Here is a 21,532-nt window from a genome sequence, read left to right as displayed (position 1 = left end):
CAAGGAAGATTACATTATTAAACTTGGCTTGGATAAAGCATGGGCTACATTTGGAGCTGGGATTAATCTTCTAAACCACATTGTTGTTAAACAAAAGAGGGGTGAAATAGATTAGGGAAAGCATGTGTCATTGTTTTTGGCTGAGCAAGTTCTGAACCTCCGTCTTATGTTTGGGATAAAAATCTGGATTTATTTCCCCAGATTATAAATCCTGGTGGAAAGCAGACTCTACTTCCCACAACTGAAACTGAAAAACAGATCTGCGACTCCACAATTGCTTTTGCAGCTGGGATGTGAGCAAGTGACCCAGGCTTGACCAACGTAATAACTCTCTTCACCCAAAGCCACCCTTAGCGAATAGGAGCAAGTGACCCAAAGAAGCAGGGCCAAAATAGAATCATAATGGTCTGCCTTGCAGGGATCTTTCACCATGGCTAATTGACCATAGACTAGAATCTCTAGGACCAAAATCATGAGGAACTCACTCAGGTCTGATAAAGAGAGGCATGATCTATGCACTGCAGTAGATTCTCCTACTTGGCTCGAATGAGTTCACAGACGCAGAACCTCTTGGATGAAGTAAAGACCAGAAACTCTTGCTGAAAATACTACAATAAGATCGCAAAGATATATTGTAAATCTTCATCCTGATCTTCCTCCAAAACAGATACCATCATTTCAGGACAAATGTGTGCTATGGAAAAGGAAATACCTAGATCTTTGGAGGATTAATGGAAACTGGGTTTATGGCTAATGCTAATTCCCAAGGGTCCAGAATGCCACCGTTGTCCACCAGTCAGTAGAGCAATTCTGTAGGGAATAAGGCAGTAAACTGAATTTTGACTTAAGTTTGTCTTCAATAGGATTAAGGAGCCCCCAAATCTGTGTTTATGTCCTCAGTTCATGAAAGTGTAAGTAGAAGAGATACACAGAACAAACAGCAAAACCCCACATTGGCTGTCTACTGGGTGGTGGAAGGCCTATTATGATAGGAATGGCTGCATGTAAACTCATGGAGCTCTCCTTATATAAAACAGCACATCACAACTGATACCACATCCCTCATAAAATTTCAAACATTAAAAGACCTGAAAGATCCAGAGGTGATGACTGCTATCATATTCCCATTTGACTCTCTAGTTTGGCCAGTGAAGAAAACCAGATGGATCTTGGAAAATGACAATGGATTATCATAAACTTAATCAGTTACATCTGCTGTTCCAGCTGGCTTCAGTTGATAAACACAAACGTACAAAGACCCTGGCACATGGTATGCATCTATGGATTTGCCGAAGGCATGTTTGCTTTCTCTGTCCCATCACAAAGAACACCAAAAGCAAGTTTTTGTTTATTTGTTTGTTTCACCCAGCAAAGACAACAGTATACCTTTATTGTCTTACCTGAGTACTGATACCTCTCTGGTGTGGTGCCATGGTTTGGTCTGTGGGCACTCGGCCATTTCACAGGACGTCAAGCTGATGGAATCCAAGGAGCTGAAGTAGCAGAAACACATGATGCCTGGGGAAGATAATTCACATCAAAGAGTGGAAAATAAGTCTTACAAAGCAACAGTAGATTGGAGGCAGTAGATTTGGGGCAGAAATGGGGGAAGGTTTCCAATAACCCAGGGCATGTGGGGCTCTCTGTCTCCAAATAAATGGTAAGATGACATGCCTTGCATGTCTTATCATTACGAATCAGGTCCAATGTGTGTGGGTTTATACAGGATTTTAGACCTGCACAAACCATTTGGGTGCACCATCTGATCCCATGAGGGACTCAACTGACTCTCGGCTTTAAGAACAAGAAGGTCCAGAGCTGGTCCAGGCTGCAGTGCAAGCAACTCTGCTGCTTAACACCTGTCATTCAGCTGATCCAATAAGTCTGAGTGTTGGGGCAGCCCGGGTGGCTCAGCGGTTTAGCGCCGCCTTAGGCCCAGGGCTTGATCCTGGAGACCCGGGATCGAGTCCCACATCAGGCTTCCTGCATGGATCCTGCTTCTCCCTCTGCCTGTGTCTGTGCCTCTCTGTGTCTCTGTCTCTCGCTTTCTGTGTGTCTCTCATGAATAAATAAATAAATAATCTTTATATATAAAAAAAAAAGTCCTGAGCGTCTCTGCTCCACTGGGATGCAGCAGAGCCTGCAGCAGGTTCTGCTGATAGAAGAACCCAAAGAGAAGACCCTGTGGTTTCAGGGAAAGTCAAGACCCCTCAGCAAATAACAAATCTCTAGAGAACCAGCTGGGCAGCCTGACATAGTCTGGGAGCTTGACTGACTCTAAGTTGCTCGAGTTTGAATCTCTTCTCTGCTACTCACTAGCTCTGAGGCTGTGGACCACAGCTTATCTTTCCTGTATCTCAACTCCCCATCTGTAAAACTGGCTTAATACTAGAGATTTGATGGGAGGATTAAACATGGTAACACATGAAAAGTGCTTGGCATGATGTCTGACATACATGAGTGCTCAATAAATATTAGTTATTGTACCCAGTATGTTGAACAAGCATGAATCATGCCACCGACAAAACCTTAGTTGTGTGTTTTTCCCCTCACTCTTCAAGCCTTCTTCAGCAGAGGTAGTCTTTTCATGAGCCTGGATGAAACTCTAGCAGGTCCCATAGCCTATCTACTCATTTCTGGGCAATAAATGAGCCACATCAAGTAATAAACAATTTTAATTTAGTCATTAGAATTTCAGAACACTGAACTTGACAGTGTCAAAAGTTCCTTCCCTGACTTTTTGGCTGGGAGCTTGCAGTGGGGAAGAGTGGGTGGCCCTCTGCCCCATCTCACCCTCTGCTCACGTTCTCCTCAAACAGGGTGAAACATGCATGGAGAAGAGGGAGAGAGAAGGGTCTAGAACAGCTCTACCTTGGCTGGTGGCTTCTTGCTGAGTCTGTCGACTGGCAAGACGGTTAGTACTGGCATTTTCTCAAGGATGCTTTGGTGGGCTCTTCAGAGGTTCTCTTCTGGATCCTTTTCTCCCCCAGTTCTTTTGGCCAAAAAGACAAACCAGTTGTGTGTAGTCTCTTGCAATTCTTTTCTTCAATCCCTATACACTCAATCCCTGGTCAACGCAGGCTCTTCCTATGCAGGTCTCCAGGTGGACTATCCAATGAAAACCAAAGGGAACCATATCACTGCTTTCTGTCTCCCACTCAATTCCTAATGCACTTCAGGAAATAGTCACTCCCCCTACTTATCCTAGATTCCAATGTCCCAGTACCTGCCACCAAAGTAGCTATTCAGCCCATTGCTCACCCTCTGGATCTCCTAGGAGTCAGACCCCAGTCCACAGACTGCCTTAGCTGGGAACCGTCCTCAATCTCTCACCACAGTGAACACATTTCAAAACCCTCCTAATGACACCTGAAGTCTTCCTCATGATTCCTGAGGTCAGAATAGAGGTCAGAAAGCTTCTTTCTCAAGATAGCCAGGGTACATACTTCAGGCTTTATGGACTATCTTTCTCTGTCATAACTACTTGGCTTAGCTTTGCAGCTTAAAGCAGCCATAGATGACACACAAACTAATGAGCATGGCTGTGTTTCAATAAAACTTTATTTATGAAAACAGGCAGTGACCAGATTTGGTCTGTAGGCCAAATGTTGGCTGACCCCTGGATTAGAGGTAGCATTCCGCTACCCCTTCATTTCACTTCCCAGATAGGGGAGGGATGGGAGCCTGAGACAGGCAACCACTTTGTCATGACCAGTCTCCTTGCACCAATTTCTCTCTCTCTCTCTCTCTCTCTCTCTCTCTCTCTCTCTCCCATTCTCTCTCTCTCTCTTTCTCTCTCTGTTCCAGCCAATTTATTTTCCAAAAGTGGGGGAGGGTATTTTAAGAGTGGTGAAATACTTCCTCAAACCTTTCCCTTGAAAATCTTCATAGATGGATTTTACTCACACTTTTGTAACTGATAACAAATTGGCACCTGAATTGAAAAATGAGATGAGAAGAGTTTCAAATGTGTTGAACCTGAGGTAGCCATGGACCTGCACTGGGGCATCCAATAGAGAGCTGGAATCTATGCCTGCAAAGTTACAAGAATGACCTGGGCATAGTTCCTTTCTGGAAAAAGGCATAGCCATCCTCCTCCATTTCTATCATATGCTGCCGTGCTCTCTTAAACAGAGAATGCAGTGCATACCCTCAATTTCTTTGTTAACCAGGATCTGACATTACAGCAGCCTTGCTGGGACTTGCTGTAAAACACGTGCCACCAAGGATTATGGAGGTTCCAAGAACTAGTTTCCTTTAAACTCAATGGCCCCGGCAGCTGTGCCTTTGTACATTCTCGTGGCTGCTGTCTACAGATTTTTGTCTCCTCTGTCACTGTCAGCCTGTCAGCAGCCACTTCTTGTTGCTGCCAGTCTGCCTATCTCCAGCAGGCTCTTTCCCTATTCTGCTACTTTTAATGTACTTATACTTAAAAATCAAAGACTCAAGGGGTTAGAATTGCTAGATAATTATTCTAGGCGTGAGTGCTGAGTGTCCAGTGGGTGGCACGTGTGATCTTAATTTATGGACAATGAGATATCTATTTTTGCTGTTTACATATTTGTTTTCATGTATTGTTGTTTAGATGGAACACATGTTATGGCTGCTTACAAAATTATTGGTTTATTCATTCTCTCATCATTCATTTATTCATTTTTTGCTTTAATTCAGTTACTCAGCCATGTTGCTGATATGTTGCCCCAAAAAGGACCTTTGTTTTGGAGGGGGCTGGGATCCCTTTTTTAATCTTCTAATTGGTATATGTATTCATATATGTACAGAATTTTATATAAATGCATACATGTGATCTATTTTTAAAACACTTTTTTCCCCCAGTTTTGCTGCTTTCACCTGCATTAAAACATCTTTTCCCCACTTTGATGTATCATTTGCCAACAACTGGGTATCTATCCTTTCATATTTTCTGCATGCTTATACAATCATAAACACACCCTCACACACATAGGATGTCTTTGTTTGTATGGCAGTCAATCTTGCCCACTCAACAGCCAAACTTCTGCTCCTTTCCTCCCCCTCTGTCCTTGCTAACAGAATTTTTTTGTTCACATGTAGGCAAATATCTCTTGGTCTAAAGGAAAAGCACCCATATTTTAGCTGACAAATCCTGGTCTGGTTTTAAATAGACAAGTCCATCCTTCTTTTCATTTGTTTAGGGATGAGGATGTGGCTCAGTTCTGGTAAGAAGTAAGGAGAACTCTGGAATAGCTTCCTTTCTTTACATAAGGAAGTGTAGTGTGATTGCTGGATTTCACAAGGGGCCCACTTGAGATTCATGGTCATGAATATTAATTGAGAACCAGATATCTCAGGATCCCTGGGTGGCTCAGTGGTTGAGCGTCTGCCTTCAGCTCAGGGCATGATCCTGGAGTCCTAGGATCAAGTCTCACATTGGGCTCCCTGCATAGAGCCTGCTTCTCCCTCTGCCTGTGTCTCTGCTTCTCTCTCTCTATCATGAATAAATAAATAAAATCTTTAAAAAAAGAGAGAGAGAGAGAACCAGATATCTCCATTAAAATATCAATAGATTTTGTTTTTTCTCCAAAATTGACAATTGTAAGCTATAAAGTATATAGGGAAAGGCAAAGGAACTAGAACAGCCAACGTAATCTTGAACAACAAAATTGGAGGACCTACACTTAGGGATTTCAAAACTTTAACTATAAAGTACTAGGAATCGAATAATCAAGTGTGGTATTAGTGATCAAAGGAACAGAGTAATGATTTCAGAAATACAATCCTACATATGCAGCCATTTAATTTTGACAAAGATGCCAATGCAACCCAATGGGGGAAAGAAAGCTTTACGGTATACTGGAACAGAACTTCTTTTAAAAAATGAAACTTGAACTCTATCTCATATATATACAAAAATTAATTTAAAATGGACCATAGGAAAAAAAATGGACCATAGACCCAATATGAGCACTAAAACTCCCAACAGAGCTTCCAAAAGAAACAATAAATAAATAATTAATTAAAAAATAAAAATAAAAATAAAAATAAAGCTTCCAAAAGGAAACATGAAGAATATCTTCATTATTCCAAGGCAGGCAAATATTTCTTAGACAGAATACAAAGAACTATAAAAGAAAAAATTAACAAATTTTACTCCATAATAATTAAAAACTTATGAAAACTTCTAATCATGAGGTAGTAACAAGATCCAGAATTGCCCTTCCACCATAAAACAAATAACCAAAAAAACCAGAAAACTGGAAAATATGCAAGAAACTAAACAACACTAATACTAATGTATTGTGGGTTTATAAAACATGCATAGAAGTAAAACAACAATAAGCACAGGATTGGAGAAGACACAGACAGGTTAAAAGTAAAGGAATGGAAAACATATGTCATGCAAATACAAATCATAAGACCAGAGTGGTTATATCAATATCAGATGAAACAGATTTCAAGGTAAGAACTATTACCAGACAAAAAAGGAAATCTTCTTAATAACAACAAGGTCAATTCATCAAGGAAAAATAATAATCCTAAATTTGTACACACCTAATAACAAAGATCCATCATACATAAAGCACGTACTGACAGAATTGGAAAGAGAAATACAAGGGGCACCTGGGTGACTCGACTGGTTGAACGACCAACTCTTGATTTTGGCTCAGGTCATGATCTCAGGGTTGTGAGATCAAGCTCTATGTCCGGCTCTGCCCTGGGAGTGGTGCCTGTTTAAGATTCTCTCTCTTTTAAATAAAAAAAAAAAAAAAAAAAAGGTTTCTCTCTTTTCCTCTACCCTTTCCCCTAACCCACTCACTCATGCATGCACTTGTCCTCTCTCACTCTGTCTCTCAAAATAAATAAATAAATAAATAAATAAATAAATAAATACATTTTAAAAAGAGAAATAGACAAATCCATAATTACAGCAAAAGAGATCAAATTTCATCTCTAGGTAACTGAAAATGAGTAGACAGAAAATGACGAGATAAATACTTAAACAATACTATCAACCATGCTGACTTGACATTAATAGAACATTCTCTCCAACAATGGCAGAATAAACATTAATTTCAAGTGCATGTGGAACAATCATCCACATAGATGATAGGCTGAGGCATAAAACAAGTCTCAACAAAGTCAAAAGGACTGAAACCATACAAAGTCTGATCTCTGACCACAATGGAATTAAATTATAAATCAATAACAGAAAGGTATTTCTTAAATTCCCAAATATTTGCAATTTAAGCAATACATTTCTAAATAAATGTGGGATAAAAGAAGAAATCATAAGGAAAGTTATAAGATATCTTGAAGTAAATGGAAATGAAAGCACAACATATCAAAATTTTGAGAGGGAAATTTAAAGTTTTAATTGCTTATATTACAAAAGAAAAAAAATGCCTCAAATCAATGATCCAGGCCTCCACTTTAAGAATCTAGAAAAGGAAGAGCAAATTAAATACAAAACAAGAGAAGGAAGAAAATAATAAAGATAATAGTGAAAATTAATAAACCAGAAAGCACATAAATAATGGGATTAGTCAATAAAATCAAAAGCTGCTTCTTTGAAAAGATCAACAAAATAAACAAACTTCTAACTACACTGAATTAGAAAATTTTAAAAAGAACATACAAATTACCAACATCAGGAACGAAAATAAACAAACTTCTAACTACACTGAATTAGAAAATTTTAAAAAGAACATACAAATTACCAACATCACTACAGACATTAAAAGGGCAATAAGAGACTATTATAAAATACCGTATGGCAGTAAGTTGTCAAACTTTATTTTTTTATTTTTATTTTTTTTTAGTTGTCAAACTTTAAATAGACAAATTTCTTAAGATACCATTATCAAAATTGACCCAAGAAATAGAACATCTAAAGAGCCTTGTATCAGTGTTAAAAATTGAAATATGAATATGAAGCCTTCTCATAAAGAAAGCATTAGACCCAGGTGGCTTCTCAATTCTAACAAAATCTTAATGAAGAAATAATACCAATTCAACACAAATTGTTTCAGAAAATAGAGAAGGAAGGAAACTGCTCTCAACTCACTTGGTGAAGACAGGCTGCTCAGACACCAGAACCAGTAAAAGATAGGAAACTACAGTCCAATATCACTCATCAACAGAGAAGGAAATATTCTTGACAGAATCTCTACAAATTGAATTCAGCAAAACAGGGCAGCCCTCGTGGCTCAGTGGTTTAGCACCGCCTTCAGCCCAGGGTGTGATCCTGGGGACCCAGGACTGAGTCCCACGTCGGGCTCCCTGCATGCAGCCTGCTTCTCCCTCTGCCTGTTCTCTGCCTCTCTCTGTGTGTGTCTCTCATGAATAAATACATAAAATCTTAAAAAAAAAAAAGAATTCAGCAAAACATATAAAGGGTAATACTCCACATCAGTGGCATTTATTCAAGGAAATATTTAGGAAAAAGTAAATAAACTGTCTATATTTTCACAAGACATGATCATGAATAAATGAGCAATATGCATATGAAAAAAATGCTTAATGTCAGAGCCAGGTGTCAGACTCTGGGGAGTAGTTCTAGGAGAAAAGAACTTCTGTTTTTGTTTCCTATAGTATCTAAACACCTAGCACAAGTGCCCATCCTTGGAAGTTGTCATATTTATTTTGTGAATGAATGAATGATTGAATGAATGGGCAAATATTAGATTGAGGTGATTCAGTCCTGGAAGGTGACATTTCACTTCAGCCGAGACTTGATTTTAATAACTTTCAATTTTGGAAAAAGTATATTAGATCCCAATCTTAAGTCAAAAAGGAAATTGCCAAAAGAAACTGTCTTCCTTTATCACTTACTTGTGATGGTTAATTTTATGCGTCAACTTGACTGGGCCATAGAATGTCCATGTTAACTGTGACTTCTGGGTGTGCCTGTGAAGGTGTTTCTTGATGAGGTTAGCATTTGAATTGATGGAATCAGTAAAGTAGAGCGCCTCTCCAGTACTGGTAGGCATCAGGTGATCTGCTGATGGTCTGAATAGAACAGAAGGTGCAAGAAGGAGGAATTCGCTCCTTTTTTTTCCCTCCCTTAGTGCTGGAGCTGGGACATCTCATCTCATTTTCTCCTACCCTTGGACTAGAATTACACCACTGGCTTCCCTGGTTTTCAGGCCTTTGGTCTGGGGCTGACTGCTTGCTTTCTTGATTCTCCAGCTAGCAGATGGCAGATTCTATATACACATGCACACACGTTATGGGTATATATATATATATATAGAGAGAGAGAGAGAAGAGAGAAAATATATATTAGAATATGAGAATTATAATGTTATAAATTATATAATTACACAATTATATGCAATATATATGATTATAGCTGTATGTTATTAAATGTTATATATTATATTTAACCTTTAAAAACTATATTAAGATATATTAGAATGTATTTATATTCTGTATGTGTGTGTTTAGTCCAACACTTCTTTTTCTCTGGAGAACCCTAAGACATTACGCATACACTCCTATGCTTACTATCATAGCCGAGATCTTCAATCTAAAACATTCTAGGTTAGCTGCACACTTATCTGTATTTCCTTTTTTAAGGAGCTTACTCCTTCTGATAACAAAAGTAATACATGCTTTCTGTAGGGAGTCTAAAAAATGCTGAAGAATTAAGAAGGAAAGGAAAATTCCCTAAAATACCATTGTCCCAACCACCACTGAGTTCTTCCTCCTTCCGGTTCCTGTTTTCCTCACAATGTTCCACTAATTTGGCACCAACAGTCTACAGGCATGGAGATGGAGGTTGACATAAAAAAGGAATCAGGTGGGTACCCTGGGGACAGAGGGGGACAACCATGTGGAATTTTACAGTGAGCAGTTGGAAACGCAGTCGTAAACCAGGAGAGAGCTCCAGTTACTATGTGGGGGGTAAGAGGGATCACATAGGTGTCAGGTGAAATCTCAGGAAGGGGAGGAGGCTAGGCAGAGGAGACAAGCAGACCAAGGAGAAAGAAGAGTCTCTTCCAAGATAATTAGTTTATACTTGTTCCAGAAAGTGTATGCAATAAAGCATTAGAGAGAACTTGATTTCTCTTGGATTCTTATCTGTTAAGTGTTTTCCTAGGCTCTTTAGGAGTGAGATGCTTTCTGTAGTCTCTACAGCTGTGGACTGTAGCCAGCATTCCTTTCAACAGAACAAGTTGACATGTGAAGGACATAGAATTAACCAGAAGATTACTTCCTGAATGTCATCTTTTCTTTCCTCTGCATATTGATTTCACCTACTCTTTAAAAACACAAGTATGTTTGGAATGGCTTTTCAGAACTATTTTCACACCCACATTAAGAACACATGAATCTGCTTAAATCTGTGTTCTCTGAGAGAAGGCAAGTTTGCAAGTAGATAAAATGTCTTGCTGAGTTTTATCAGTTGCATGTATTTATCATCCTCTGGCCATCTTCTTTTTTTTTTTTTAAGATTTTATTTATTTATGAGAGACACAGAGAGAAGCAGAGACACAGGCAGAGGGAGAAGCAGGCTCCATGCAGGAAGCCAGATGTGGGACTTGATCCCTGGACTCCAGGATCATGCCTGGGCTGAAGGCAGGTGCCAAACCGCTGAGCCACCCAGGGATCCCCCTGGCCATCTTCTTAATAGGCTGCATCCCTACTGCTTCAAGGTGTGCTCACAAAGGACAGCCCTCCTGAGTTTTTGTCATTTGCCAAAAACTTCCTCTTGGAAGATTTGACTTGTCTGCCTGGACAGATAGAGACTGAAGTCTAGCCATAGCTGTATGAATGGCTGCTGCATGTCCCCAAACAGACAGAGGAGCTGCCATCTTCCCAACAAAAAAAGTGGGAGAATACCACCAAAGCACCCATGATCTAGCTGATTACACATGTTCCCCAAACAACGTGTTTAAAAGACTTCCCGAACTTGAGCGACATAAAAACCCAACAACCCATCTAGAAAAGAACTTCCCAGGGATGCCTGGGTGGCTCAGTGGTTGAGCATCCGCCTTTGGCTTAGGACGTGATCCCAGGTCCTGGGATTGAGTCCCGCATCAGACTCTCCACAGGGATCCTGCTTCTCCCTCTGCCTATATCTCTGCCTCTCTCTGTGTTTCTCATGAATAAATAAATAAAATCTTAAAGAAAAAAAATAGAAAAGAACTTCCTAAATCATCCACCTCGAACACAAGAATCATAGAAGCCAAATCTTCTTCCTTATGCATTCCAATCTCAGTAGGACAATACATAGCAATCATTCTCCTTCAGGCCCTCAATCCAAAACCATTATAGGCCCCAATCACCACCATGCATTGGATCCCAAAACAACACACTTAAAATGGTGCCTCTCTTTCTCACGACTACAGCTCAAGATTTCAGCCTTTGATAGCCAAATCTACTTCAGTGAGTGACAAAACCAAAAAAAGACTGCTAGCATGATTTGGGGGAAAGGGATCCCTTTAGGCTTTGTGGGCCCATTTTTAAGTTCTGCCACTGTTCCCAGAAAGAGGTAGAGGCAGAGTGGGGGGTGCATAGCATGTCCGAGTAATGCAGATTTTTCCCCCCAGATAACCGCAAAGCAAGGTAAAAAGTGCTATCGCCAGGTCATGGAAGCATATGGAGGGAACAGTTGAGCCCGGCTGGGAGGAGTGGGAAAGCTTTTCAGTGCAGGGCCCGGTATACAGTAAGTGCTCAATAGCAGATTAATGGTTGAAAGGAGGTGATGTCTGAACATCAACTGGGTGCTCAGTGGGCCTGCATATGTGCAGGAACAAGGAGGGATTTTACATGACAGCAAAGGCCAAGCTGTTGACACAGAGGTGTCCAGAGAATGACAACACGTGGTTGTACCCTGGCAGTAGGCTAGAAATATGGTGTGGGGACCTTGGATCTATTAAGCACATCATTTTCTAATGCAATGTGTGACAACTCTTATGGAAGCAACATGTGACAGCTCTTCCATAAGAGTGACAACTCTTATGGAAGCAAAATGGGTTTTAAAAAATGGTAATAGGAGCTGAACTGAGAGATAAAAAAGACAATAATATGAAGTAGATGATGGGTGGGCCTGAAACGAGTATTTGGGATCTATTTTGCTACTGCAGCAAATAATCACGAATATGTGTCTCTCACCTTAAAAGCCACAGGCATACCCTCCCTTCATCCTGTTGATTTCTCTTGGTGTCCTCATCACCTGCCTTCACAGCCAAGTGTCCGTGAACTATATCTCCTGCTGCCTTCCTCTCTTGGGTGCACATCAGTTTGGCTTCTGTCCTCCCCCCATTCCTGCCAACGTTCCCCGTGGGATCCTAGATGCTAACAGGTACTCTCCAGTCCATATCTTGCTGCTTTCTGCCTTCAGTGCCAGACAGGCTCCTGGACTCTCTCAGCCTCTTCTTCCACCTTCTTGCCTTCTCCACACCTATGCTCCCTGCCTGCTTTCCCTACTTCAGCTCCTCCCACAGGAGCTGTGCATTAATGACTCCCAGGTCTCTACTTCCTCTCAGCCAGCTCTCCTGGCTGCACAGGTGTTTACCCAACTGCCTCCTAGACGTCTTCACTTATTTGCCCCAGGGGCACCTCCAACTCCACGGGCCCCAGAAGGAAATCATCTGGCTCTGGGCGTGTTAGTTAACGGAACTGGGCTACACTTCCTCAACTATAAAACGGGGCATCCCTGATAGCCACCTCATACAGAAGCCTGTTCCGGAGATTAAATGAAACAACACAGAATCGTACATTGCACAGACTCTGGCACACGATAAAAGGTCTACAAGTGTTTACCATTATTCTTTCTCTCATCTCATCCCTTCCTCCCCATAGAGTCCCAAATTGACTTACGAATCCAGCACCCACAACTCTCATCAAACCAGAACCTTGAGCGTTCTCTTTGACACCTCAACCCCACCCTACCCCAAGGCGTTCATTCCACTTCTTAAACATTGACCTCGTCTTTCCTTCTCCACTACATTGCCTCAAATTCACAGCATCCCCTGGGGCTTAGAGCCATTTTTCTCCCAGCCCTCTCTATTGCTGCTCTACACCTCTGTTTTGAAAGAGCACATTGCAGGACACCACCCTCCTCTTAAAACCCTTCAAAGCTCCCCACCGCCTCAGGGACAAAATCCAAACTCCTTGGAAGGGCGCAGAGGCTCTTCAGGACCTCTCAGTTGACTCCACTCCCTAAGCTCCAGCTGGTCCTCCTCGAGGGAAGGAGATGCCAAACTACTCATCAGGCTCCGTCAGCCTAACGGTGTCTCCTCCGGCCGTTGCTGCTTCTTCTAGATGTAGCTTGAGTGCCACGTCTCCTGAGAAGCCTTTTGGACTTCCAGTCGGATGATTATCCTTCTTCTTCGTCCCCTTGGGTCTCTGCCCTAACTGACCATCTTTAGTTCGTAGCTGCTCATTTGTCTGTCCTCCCCGCTAAACCGAGTTGTCTGCTGCCAGAAACATTGCCTTTCATTTCCGCATCCCCAGAACCCAGCACAGCGCCCAGCAGCCAGTTGGTAGTCGAGGTAAGTGAATCAGGGAAAAAGTGTCTCCACCAAAAAGGGAACGTTTGTTTGGGGGAATCCACTCCTTTCCGCGGCACACAGTGGCACGGTGAGGGGGGGGGGTCCTGTGGGCCTGCGTGGGTATCCACTGCCTGCACGTCGTTCTCCGTGCCTCACTCTCGCACAGAGCAGACACAGGGCTGCACGGGCGGAGAGGCTGCACACACAGACACAGGGCTGCACGGGCGGTGAGGCTGCACACACAGACACAGGGCTGCACGGGCGGAGAGGCTGCACACAGACACAGGGCTGCACGGGCGGTGAGGCTGCACACACAGACACAGGGCTGCACGGGCGGTGAGGCTGCACACACAGACACAGGGCTGCACAGGCGGTGAGGCTGCACACACAGACACAGGGCTGCACGGGCGGAGAGGCTGCGCGCACAGAGCAGGCACAGGGCTGCACGGGCGGTGAGGCTGCACACACAGACACAGGGCTGCACGGGCGGTGAGGCTGCACACAGACACAGGGCTGCACGGGCGGTGAGGCTGCACACACAGACACAGGGCTGCACGGGCGGAGAGGCTGCACACACAGACACAGGGCTGCACGGGCGGAGAGGCTGCGCGCACGGAGCAGGCACAGGGCTGCACAGGCGGAGAGGCTGCACGCTCAGCGGGCTGAGGTTAAGTCCTGCGCCCTTTGTTCCCGACAGCGGAGAGCCAGCGGGTCCGTGCCCGCCCGCCAGCCGCGGCCGGGGTGCACGGCCTGCTCGGGCAGAAATGGCTCGAAAGCGCACTGGGGAACGCCGCGTCGGGCAGGGGCGCGGGTGTGCGCGGGCCCTCTCCGTGCCCGCCTCCCGACTCCGGGGTCCCGCACTCTCCGGCGCCCTCGGCGGGGCCCAGCCTTAGCGCCAGGCGACCTCCCGGGTCCTCTGCCGCCTCTGCCGCCGCCGCCGCCGCCGCCGCCGGCGGGAAAGCGCCCAGCGTCCCGGCGTCACGCGCCAGCAGCCGGGCGCGCGTTGCGCGGGGCGGGGGGCGGGGCGGGGGGCGGGGCCAGCGCGCCCGGGGCGGGGCGGGGCGGGGCGGGGCGGGGCGGGAGCCGGGCACAGGAAGCGCTGGGAGGCCCGAGCCGTCCCAGGGTGCCCCGCGCGGCGTGGACTCGGGCCGCTGCCGCCATCCCGCTGGCGAGAGGGAGAGAGAGAGAGAGAGAGAGAGAGAGGCCCGCCCGCTCGCTCGCCGGTCGGGCCAGTGTGGGCCAGTGCGTGAGGGCGCGGGGGGCCGTGTCAGCGAGACGCAGAGCGCAGCCGCCACCGCCAAACGGACATGTTGGAGCCCAGCGCCGCCGCCGCCGCCTCCTTTTCCTCATCCTCCGAACGGGACTGAGAGGGGGCCCGCCACCCTCCGCCTCGGCCGCCCGCCCCGCCGCCTCGGCCGCAGCCGCTTCCTGCCCGGCCTCTGGCTCCGCCGCTCGCCGCCCTCCCCCCCGCCCCTCAGGCCCGGCCGGTTCCCCGGCCCCGCTCCGCCGCGGCGCGAGGTCTATGTGACCGGCGGGCCCGGAGCAGCCGCCGCCGCAGCGCGAACATGGACGCCGTCAACGCCTTCAACCAGGAGGTGAGGAGTGCTCGGGGCCGCCGGGGCCGCCGGGGCCGCCGGGGCCCCCGTGTCTCCCGCCGCCGGAGGTTTAAAGCTTCGGGCGGGGTGGGGACGCTTCCTGCCCGGGGTTCCGGGGCGGCGGGGCCTGCGCGGAGCGGCCTGCGGTCGGGGAGAGGTCGCGCCGGCCCCGGGCGCCGACCCCGCACCCCTCCCCCATCGCCCACCCCCGGGCGGCGACCTCGGGCTGCCCCCGTCGCCCCCTTCCGGCCTCCCCGGCCTCCCCCAGCCCGCGCCGCCGCCGGCGCCTCTAACTTCGCCCTCTCTTCAGGGTCCGGGCGCTCTCGCCGGCCGCCCCCCCGGCCCCGCTACTGGCTTCGCGGTGCCGGGAGCCCGCAAGGGGCTAAGAAAGAAGCGCGGGCGGGCGTGTGGGGTTGGTTGGGGGCGGGGGGAGCGGGAGCATCTGCCGGTGGCCGGGCTGGCGGAGCGGCGGCCTGGGCTCTCCTGTTGCTCAGGCCGCGCGGCGCGGCGGCGGCTGGACTCTGATCCCGGGCCCCCGGGGGCAGTTTGGAGAGAGGGTGTCCGTCCCCCGGCTCCCGCCACTCACACGCACGCTCGGGGAACGGGGTTCCCAGGTGAAGACGGGGCGGCCCCTGACGGTTCCCAGCCGGTGAACACGGCCCTGCTAATGGGCTCCGCGGCCCCAACGTGACACCTAAAAAGTTGAATGGGAGAGGAGTGCTTGCTCCGCCTCAGTCCGGCGGAAAGCCGGCTTCGGCCTCCGGTCCCCGGCCCCCCGCCCTCCCCCCCCTCCCCCCCTCCCCCCCCTCCCCCCCATCCACGCGCTCCTCCCGCGGTAGTTAATCCGCGGCTCCCTTCTAGGGGGAAACATTTACATGTGAAAAACTCCCCAAACCGGGAACAAAGCTGCCTGCCGCCTTAGAGCTCGATAGTTTTATCTCCAAAGTCATTCCAGGTGCTGGGTTTGGGGCGTAGAGTCCGCACATTCTCTCCCGTCAGAATTTATGTGGGGGGCGGGGTGGGGGAGGGGGGGGACTTGACCATTGATTTTAAAATACAGTTACGGGATGGAAACTGTTGTCGTGTGTCGGGTTGGATTAGCTCACTTCGCCAAACACTCAAGATAGACCCAGCATTGAAAAAAGTCAGATGTATGTAGTGCTGTAGCTCTAGAGAGGTCTTGATAGGGCGGGCGTTAACGACTTGCTGCGTCTCACCCTAAGATTTTGTGATTTTACTCGTGGCAGAATTAAGGTGCGGTAACTTTTCTGTTAGATCTGCGGTGCCGGAATACTAGGGGACCCTCCAGTAACACTGCAGTTAGGACCTTTTATTGCCTTGCAGAGTATCCTGGAAATAAGTTGTCTTCAACCGATGGGTACATAAAATGTCTTAAACGCAGTAGAAACGGGTGTTGGACAGTGTGATGGTTTTCAAGATAACGAAATATTTCCTGATACTTACTTGATGGCTAGCGAATTTGTGATAATGCTCCCAAGGTAGGTTTGGAAGCTGGCTTGGTGTCCTGAAGGCAAAATTCACTGGAATGTTGACTCCTTGAGGGCAGGGAGTTTCTGTTCTTTGCTCCTCCCCTCACCGTAGGAGGCAAGTAACTTGTTGAATGCATGAGAATTTTACAAATGGTACAACAGTTTTTTAGAGATTATGAGTACATTTCTTTCTCGAGGTAAAACATTATTGACTTTTTTAATGTTAACTCTTAATGCACAAAGAGCGGGAATTTCTAGAGTATTCTTAAGATCCGAAGTATTTAATTCTGAGTTAAGCATTGTGGAAGTTGACATTAAACAAATACGTTGTGGAAAACTGATCAGTAGTTTTTATTTTGGAAAACCAAAATAAGGTATGATATTGACTTCTCAAAAAAGGGAAATGGTATTTTAACCTTTTTAAAATACACAAAGTGAGAATTTTCATGTCATTGTTCACCTTTCTGCTCAAATACTTTTTATTTCCATTTCCACTCTTACTTTATGAACTACAAATTACATTATGTTAGGTGTATTGCCAGTTTTGACTTTCTTCTGAAAAAACTTTCTTCCAGGGAAACTAGCTTAACTTTAAAACTTACCTTGTACTGTTTGATTTGTAGTGCTTCTCTGTTACTTCTCCTCATTCGTGAAATGTTACTGGTTACTTCCCTGTAACCTCAAATCTCCCAAATCTTACCTTAATTTTACAAACTTTAGAGCGCGTGCTCAATTAGAGAGCTGTTCTGGTACTACTAAGGGTCTCTGTCTCCTAGGAGCCTGATCTAATTAGAGGACACAGGAGTTAGGCAGGTAACTCTAATGTGTGATAGAACAGCCTCCTTTGGGGCTCTTAAAAAGTACTGTGGGATGGCTATGGGGGTTCAGTGAAGACTTGGGGAAGATAAAGTGGAGCCAGTTTTAGGATGTAGAAGGTGTAAAAAGTAGAGATTGAAGGGTAGTAGTGCTGAAGAATGAACAGTAGTTTGATTCCAAAGGCTATTGGTTAAGTAATTGGGGGGCATGGCAAGCTTCATGTCTGTCTAATGTGTTTAAATTTTTAGGTTCTGGGTAAACTGAAGATTTTAAGTAGTAGGGTGATATAGTCACAGAAATTGCTTGATTTGTATATATTGTAGAAAGAGATTTGAGGAAGATTGGCATTTTGAGAACTAGGTAGAATTAAGTAAAATCTGAACTTGGCATGTGTATAAGTGGCAGGGAGAGGAGGAGAAGCATATGGGCCAGAGGAATCCATGGACTTTGCCATCTGATAGGCTCCTAAGCACCTTTTGCCCCCACTGGGTGCTTGGAAAGCGGTGATGCTTTTAACACAAGTCAAGCAGTCATCAAAATCGTATTTAGTGGAAGGGGGAAAATGTTTGGTTTTTGAACAGGTTGAGTTTGAGACTGAGTGGAAAAGTCGTGTAAATTTTTGGCAAGCGATTGGGCATGTAGGACTCAAACTTGGAAGCAACCAGGAAATAGAGGGAGACATCTGGAAGTCACTCCCAGATGTGCCCTGGAGAAAATTCAGAGGGGGTGAGAAAAGGAATTAATATTTTTAATAAGCATCTATGGCATATCCGGCATTTTATAAATATGTACCTAATATTCCTACAACCTTCCACAGACGTCCATTTATAGACGAGGAAACTGATTTTCAAAGCAGTTAAATAATAATTGGCCCAGGGGCATGCTATTAGCTAATGGTGAGTTGGGATTTGAATGCACATCTCCCCATCTTAATTGCTGCCTAAAGATAATATTTTATGTAATACCAGGGGAGTGGTTACAGGTTAAGATTTAAGAAAAAAGCTGCTAAAATTTGAGAGTAATGGCATCTGAAGTTTAAGGTTGAAAGATGATGAGGGAGATGAGGAAATAAAGGTCACAGATGTAGTCTTGTAGAATTTTGGTTTTAAGGGATTTAAGGACAAAGTCGCTTCAAGAATGAAGGGAAAGAACAGCAGTTAACAGTGTAGTAGACACTGGTGGTAGGCTATTTGTATATTTACATAGGATGTATATGGTCTTAGCCTTAATAAGTGATATTGAAGCCTGGTCTCCCATGGGAGTAGAAGTTTGAGCACGTTGTGAGAGGGGAAGTATAGAGAAGCACAGTTTAAAGCAATGAGAGGGCATGCTTAGAATAAAATTGTGGATAAAAGGAAGGGTACAGATCAGCACAGGTAAAAGAGGTCAGTATCTGATGAAGGAAGATAAAAGAATGAAGTTGTTAGAGATACTCATTAAACAGGGGGCTTTTTTGGTGAAATACTTTAAGTGTTGTAAAAAGAGTGGGAAAAAAATGATCATTTATAGCCAGTATTTGCTTTACACTGCATTTATGTACTCCGTAATGTGAAGAGTTTGGTATTTTGTAAGTTTGTTGAAAGAATGCAAGTTATAGATTGGATTTTTTTTAAATCCATGTATTGCATTTTTAGCTTTTAACCAATCTTCTCTAATCTCAAAAGAACGTATCTCCCCACACTGTTTTGGGAAGGGGCAGCATCTATGAGTTTTAAGACTTAATTAGGGGCACCTGGGTGGCCCTGTCAGTTAAGCATCAGATCAGACTCATGGTTTTGGCTCAGGGTCCTGAGGTCCCAGCTTCACCTTGGGCTCCAGAGTTCAGCATCAGGTCTGCTTGAGACTCTCCCTTACCCTCTGCCCCTCCCCTCACTCGTGCAGTCCACACGTGCTCTCTCTCTTTCCCTCTCTAAGATAAAATATTTTTTTAAAGAAGACTTTTAAAGTATGAATACTCTAAGTATGAATTTATGTTGGTACACTTATCCACTTGGGATAAGTGTTGAACCAACTTATCTTGAACCAACTCTTAACGTGAAGGAAGAGTTGAGTTCCACATCTCAGTGGGGAACCTACCACCCCTTTCTTTTCCCACCGGAAATTTTTGTGTATGGACTATTGTATGTTTCACCTATTGATTACTAGGTATGATTATCGTCCAGAATTTATGAAGATGCTTTGTTAATTTTTTTTTTTCCTTAACCTGCTAATGTTAGTCTTTAGTTGTTTTTGATCATTTCCGTCTTGGAGAGGTTTATATAAAGCAGTGGACAGAGTTGACACAAGATTTTTACTGTGTGGAAGAGATGTAGAGGCCCAGGGCAACAGTTGAAGCAAAATTGGAGGTTTTCCTTGCCTCATTTGACCATATTATGCCATTACCACAGGAGTTTTAGATATTAAAAAGTTACCGCGTTATTCCTCTGTTCTTTCTGGACTCTCAGAAAATTGCTTATCTCCAGCAACAGTAGAGGTCTGGTTTTGTGGTGAATGTAATAATGCTGGCTCTTCAGAGCTTTCTGTTGCAGCATTTATCACTGATGTTCTTGTTGAAAATATCCTCTTCTCTAGAAGTATAGCATTTCATTTAGTATTTTGGTTCAGAAAAAATTACATGGACACATGATAAGGAACTGATTCAGAGAAAAATTGGAATAATGGAAAAGTTGGCTTATAAATCTTGTGAGAGGGGCAGCCCTGGTGGCGCAGCGGTTTAGTGCCGCCTGCAGCCTGGGGTGTGATCCTGGAGACTCGGGATTGAGTCCCACTTCGGGCTTCCTGCATGGAGCCTGCTTCTCCCTCTGCCTGTGTCTCTGCCTCTCTCTCGCTCTCTCTGAATGAATAAATAAATAAATAAATCTTTAATAAAAATAAAAATAAAATAAATCTTGTGAGACAGAATTCAGGACATAAAACTACCTGGCAGAAAGTTGACAAAATGGTAGCTGGTGTTGGGGCAGGGTATTTTTTGCCAGATACAAATTACAGGTTCTCTGCTTTGGAACCCAAGTGAATATAATACACTTCAGCATTCCAAGTAAGTTCTGTAGATATTTGCACACATTGAAATCTTGTTTTGAATATATTTTGGTAACATGGTAGGAAAAATGTTGTTACATAAATGATGAACCTTTAGTATTATTCATAACATTTGTTGAGATGATATGCCAGATCCTTTTTTTTTTTAAGTATACTTCAGAGCAACAGCATACATCTTTAATTATGAGCTAAAAACAAGCTACTCTATGTTACCAGGTATACAGAATAAGTAATTTACCTATTTTGGTAACATTGGTTAATATTCTGTTCCTATGGAACAGGAAAAAGTAGAGTTTGGTGGTAGTTTTGCTTGCCTTAGAACTAGGCCTTTAGGGCAGCCCAGGTGGTTCAGTGGTTTGGTGCTGCCTTCCGTGCAGGGCGTGATCCTGGAGACCCGGGATTGAGTCCCACGTCGGGCTCCCTGCATGGAGCCTGCTTTTCCCTCTGCCTGTGTCTCTGCTTCTCTCTCTCTCTCTCTCTCTCTCTCTCATGAATAAATAGTCTTTTTTTTATTTTTTTTTTTAAGTTTTTTTTTTCAATTTTTTTAAATTTATTTATTTATGATAGTCACAGAGAGAGAGAGAGAGAGGCAGAGACACAGGCAGAGGGAGAAGCAGGCTCCATGCACCGGGAGCCCGATATGGGATTCGATCCCGGGTCTCCAGGATCGCGCCCTGGGCCAAAGGTAGGCGCCAAACCGCTGCGCCACCCAGGGATCCCAATAAAGTCTTTAAAAAAAAAAAGAACTAGGTTTTTAAAAGATTTGTTGAGGGGATCCCTGGGTGGCTCAGTAGTTTAGTGCCTGCCATTGGCCCAGGGCGTGATCCTGGAGACCCGGGATCGAGCCCTGCATCAGGCTCCCTGCATGGAGCCTGCTTCTTGCTCTGCCTGTGTGTCTGTCTCCCTCTCTCTCTCTGTCTCTCATAAATAATCTTTAAAAAAAATAAAAAATAAAAAAATAAAAGATTTGTTGAAAGCTTAGACTTGAAGAGACCTATGTACATTTCTGTGTTAATATTACATGTGATTATCACAATTTTTAAATTTTTTGAACTATTAATATTTCACAAACAGTATTATAATTTATTATACCCTGATCACCTTCATCCTG

General features: G+C 44.7%; 1 protein-coding gene and 1 long non-coding RNA gene across 4 annotated transcripts in view; one reads left to right on the top strand and one right to left on the bottom strand.

The window, feature by feature from the left end:
- LOC129502031 (uncharacterized) overlaps positions 1-9,180 on the bottom strand; it is a 55,167-nt gene extending 45,987 nt beyond the window's left edge. Inside the window, exons 1-3 of the long non-coding RNA XR_008662871.1 lie at positions 8,812-9,180; positions 2,872-3,108; positions 1,401-1,518 (exon numbers count right to left, since the gene is read on the bottom strand). This is a non-coding gene — a long non-coding RNA (uncharacterized LOC129502031). The remainder of the gene's footprint in view (positions 1-1,400; positions 1,519-2,871; positions 3,109-8,811) is intronic.
- A 5,438-nt stretch (positions 9,181-14,618) lies between these two features.
- Positions 14,619-21,532, top strand: part of SCAF4 (SR-related CTD associated factor 4) — a 60,454-nt gene continuing 53,540 nt past the window's right edge. For 2 of the 3 annotated variants that reach the window (XM_055313391.1, XM_055313389.1), the window contains exon 1: positions 14,619-15,076. In XM_055313391.1, coding sequence (XP_055169366.1) covers positions 15,047-15,076 — 30 coding nt within the window. In that variant the 5' untranslated portion in view covers positions 14,619-15,046. Of the gene's footprint in view, positions 15,077-16,512; positions 16,576-21,532 lie in introns of those variants that run through there. The other variant, XM_055313390.1, reaches the window with a different exon arrangement.

Source organism: Nyctereutes procyonoides, unplaced genomic scaffold (assembly GCF_905146905.1).
Source record: "Nyctereutes procyonoides isolate TBG_1078 unplaced genomic scaffold, NYPRO_anot_genome, whole genome shotgun sequence".
NCBI lineage: Eukaryota > Metazoa > Chordata > Mammalia > Carnivora > Canidae > Nyctereutes > Nyctereutes procyonoides.
This window is presented reverse-complemented; position numbering and strand designations above follow the sequence as displayed.